Genomic DNA, 3,072 nt, shown 5'->3' on the forward strand with positions numbered 1-3,072 from the left:
GTGGGAAGCATGAGGTGGCACGTGTGGGGCACAGGGATTATGTGATGGTAAGAGCTAGAAGAATGTTTTTTTTTATGCAGGGACAAAGTACTGGAGCACTGAAGCTGGCAACCTATTTCTACACACAGTAATAAACTGCCTCCAAACTCTTGCTGGGAGGTACCATCCCTGGCACCATCCATCACCCTTTCCCCAGTTGCGCTGAACCAAAATCTGACAGTCCAGGGCAATTTTGAAATTTGTAACTTTTCCAACTCTGCACTTACAACTAAAATAATGAAAACTCGGGCTTTGGCATGTGTGAGCTCACTAAATTCACCTTTCCCAAATCTAAGCTGAAGATGACAAAGAAATTCCCTACATTTGTCCCAGCAACTGCAATGAAAATCAGAATGCAGGTGAATGGATAGAACCATTTCACATGAAGGGATTTATGAATGTTTTATACATTCCTCAAAGTTTCACTACATCATCTCTTACCTCCAACCACACAATCTGATCGTAAACATTTTTTCTCCCAGTTTCAATGTTATCATAACTAACGATATTTATATTCAAAGCATGTGCTTTGATTAATCTGCCAAAGAATTGATGGATGGAATAGCCTATTTCTGTGCTGTTATATGACTTCTGCATTACTGGAGATACCAGGACAATTCTAAAGTGTTTCTAAACCCATGGTACAAGAAGACAAGCTACACTGATAGCACAGTAGCTTTAAGAATGAATTACACTGACATGTGACTCGATTTCACAGTTAAGCGATCTGAAATGATCTAAATTGTTTGATGTATAAAACAAATTGCTAGTAAAGTGATAATGGCTGAGATTTTTAGCTTCCTTTCGAGGTCCATCAATGTACTTTTTTTGTGTAGTTAGCATTGAGCTTTCAACTGCTCTTGTTATAGAATGGCAAACTTTGGAGTTAATTGTGGGAAAAAAATGTGTTCACTCTCTAATTATTCAGTACATTTTTGCATTTGCAGTGTTTTCTATATTGTATGTCCCCTGCACCAGTTTTACATCTCTTATGTGTTGACAAGATTTCAGCTGATTATAAGACTGTGCAGTGAATAAGAAAATTGAAATCCTGCTAGTCTGGAAATATGGTTTTCAGTCTGAGTACATGACCTACGTACATCATGCACAGGAACTTAGTAAACTGCAGGAGAACAGTGAACCTTCAGTTCCTGGTAGCAGCATGTCTCTGGGTATTCATGTATTATATATATCCTGTTAGCCTCGGTTTCTGTGTCAGATTCACATGAAAACATATGATAGACTGTGTTAATGCAATAACGTAATGTTTATCTTTTTATAAATACAAGTTAGAGGACCCAATGGACTAACAAGGTATACATAGTTCCAGATGTAAATGCACTGTAGAATTACTTAATAGTCAAATGCACAGCATGTAATCTGTGCACTGTGCTCGGTGGATGCCGCTCTTTATTTTTGTAATCTTCTCTTTAACCCTTTGGATATCAGCATTCATTTCAATCTGACCCCTTGAGCTCCCTGATTCTAATTTTTCCACTATTGGTGACCATGCTTTCAGCTTCTTTGGGCCAAAATGCTTAAGTACATTTTATTTAATTAATGTCATTTTATAAATACAATTTATTGCTGTAGTCGACCCAGTACAGAACACAGTCTTTGTACTGTCATTGATGACAAATGAATTGTACCAGCTTCAATACTATAAGTGATATGTTCAGATTCATTCTCAGTGTTATAACCATGTCTTTCTGGATGTGACTGAACTGCATTAGGATAATGCCCCCATGCTATTAGTGTGTCCAGACCAACAGCAACATCCAAATACAAGATGCAACTGGATGCAGGTTACCTTCATGTGGCAGAAGCCTTAAAGCAAGAATCATGACCCCCTTCTAATGTTTCCAATGGTCCACTGATGCTTCCTATTTGCCTGATACTTATCAACTCAGAACCAAGCCTGCTAGCACAGGCTATGCATGTGTTGGAGTGATCTGTTTTACTCGTATGAGTCCAGAACGGAATAAAATGAAAGTTATACGTAGATCCCTTCTTGGTTAAAACTGGAGACCATTAAATACTGGAGAATCTTGGCTTTGGCAGGAAGCATTTCATATTCGGGAGAGTTTTGATGGAGCCGAGATTCTGTGGAAGGAGAGAACAAACATGGATAAACATACAAGTTAATATTAATGTGAGAAGAGAGCTATCAATGACCAAAACAGGGAGATGCGAGTACCTTTTCTGACTAGTATCTGCAATTTGAATGGAAATGAACATTTTGCCATGGGAGTTTACATTATTCTGAAGAAGTGCAAGGGAGTGATCAATGATGTCTTGATCCACACTAAAAGATGCCGCTGTGAGTGGTAAACAAAGGGTGCCCACTCATTGGTAAATGTGCATTTTCCCATAGAGCTCCTATGGAGTTTTGAACTGACAACAAAAAATGCTGGAGATCACAGCGGGTCAGACAGCATCCACAGAGAGAAAGCAAGCCCTTCTGTGGAGATTTGCCTGACAAATTGCGACCAGGAAGACCTCAATCAGCATGGTGCTCTCTCCAGGGTTTCTGGGACCTGTGAGATCAGGGAAAGCAGGTGTGTATTTTAAACAGTAACAGAAATTGTTGGAGAGACTCAGCAGTTCTAGCAGCATCTGTGGAGAGAAAGCAGAGTCAATATTTCGGAAGAAGGGTCACTGAACTCGAAACATTAACTGTGTTTCTCTCTCCAGAGATGCTGCCAGAACTGCTGCGTTTCGCCAGCAATTTCCGTTTTTGTTTCAAAATTCCAGCATCCACAGTTCTTTGTTTTGTTATACAACTGTGTAAGTTCCTAGGCAATGTTTGCTGACACTGGCAACTGTGGGCAATTTCACACTGAGCTCATTCAGGAATGTGCACATGCACGGTTCCAAACCCTTAACATCATCACGTAGACCTCAGGCATGATGTCATGTGTAAAGGCAGCACTGTGTATGCTCAGGGAAGCATGTACAATTTTGAATTGGAGTTCAGTGGTCGGGATGGGAATGCAGGGCAGAAACTCAGGAGCGACAAGGGAAGCTGGTGGG

At 40.2% G+C, this 3,072-nt stretch overlaps 1 protein-coding gene across 3 annotated transcripts in view; it reads right to left on the reverse strand.

Annotated features, from left to right (window-relative positions):
* Positions 1 to 1,287: 1,287 nt before the first annotated feature.
* LOC125486073 (ras association domain-containing protein 8-like) overlaps positions 1,288 to 3,072 on the reverse strand; it is a 52,748-nt gene continuing 50,963 nt past the window's right edge. For all 3 annotated transcript variants that reach the window (XM_048612113.1, XM_048612115.1, XM_048612114.1), the window contains exon 4: positions 1,288 to 2,142. In XM_048612113.1, coding sequence (XP_048468070.1) covers positions 2,033 to 2,142 — 110 coding nt within the window. In that variant the 3' untranslated portion in view covers positions 1,288 to 2,032. The remainder of the gene's footprint in view (positions 2,143 to 3,072) is intronic.

Source organism: Rhincodon typus, chromosome 25 (genome assembly GCF_021869965.1).
Source record: "Rhincodon typus isolate 14 chromosome 25, sRhiTyp1.1, whole genome shotgun sequence".
NCBI classification, from domain to species: domain Eukaryota; kingdom Metazoa; phylum Chordata; class Chondrichthyes; order Orectolobiformes; family Rhincodontidae; genus Rhincodon; species Rhincodon typus.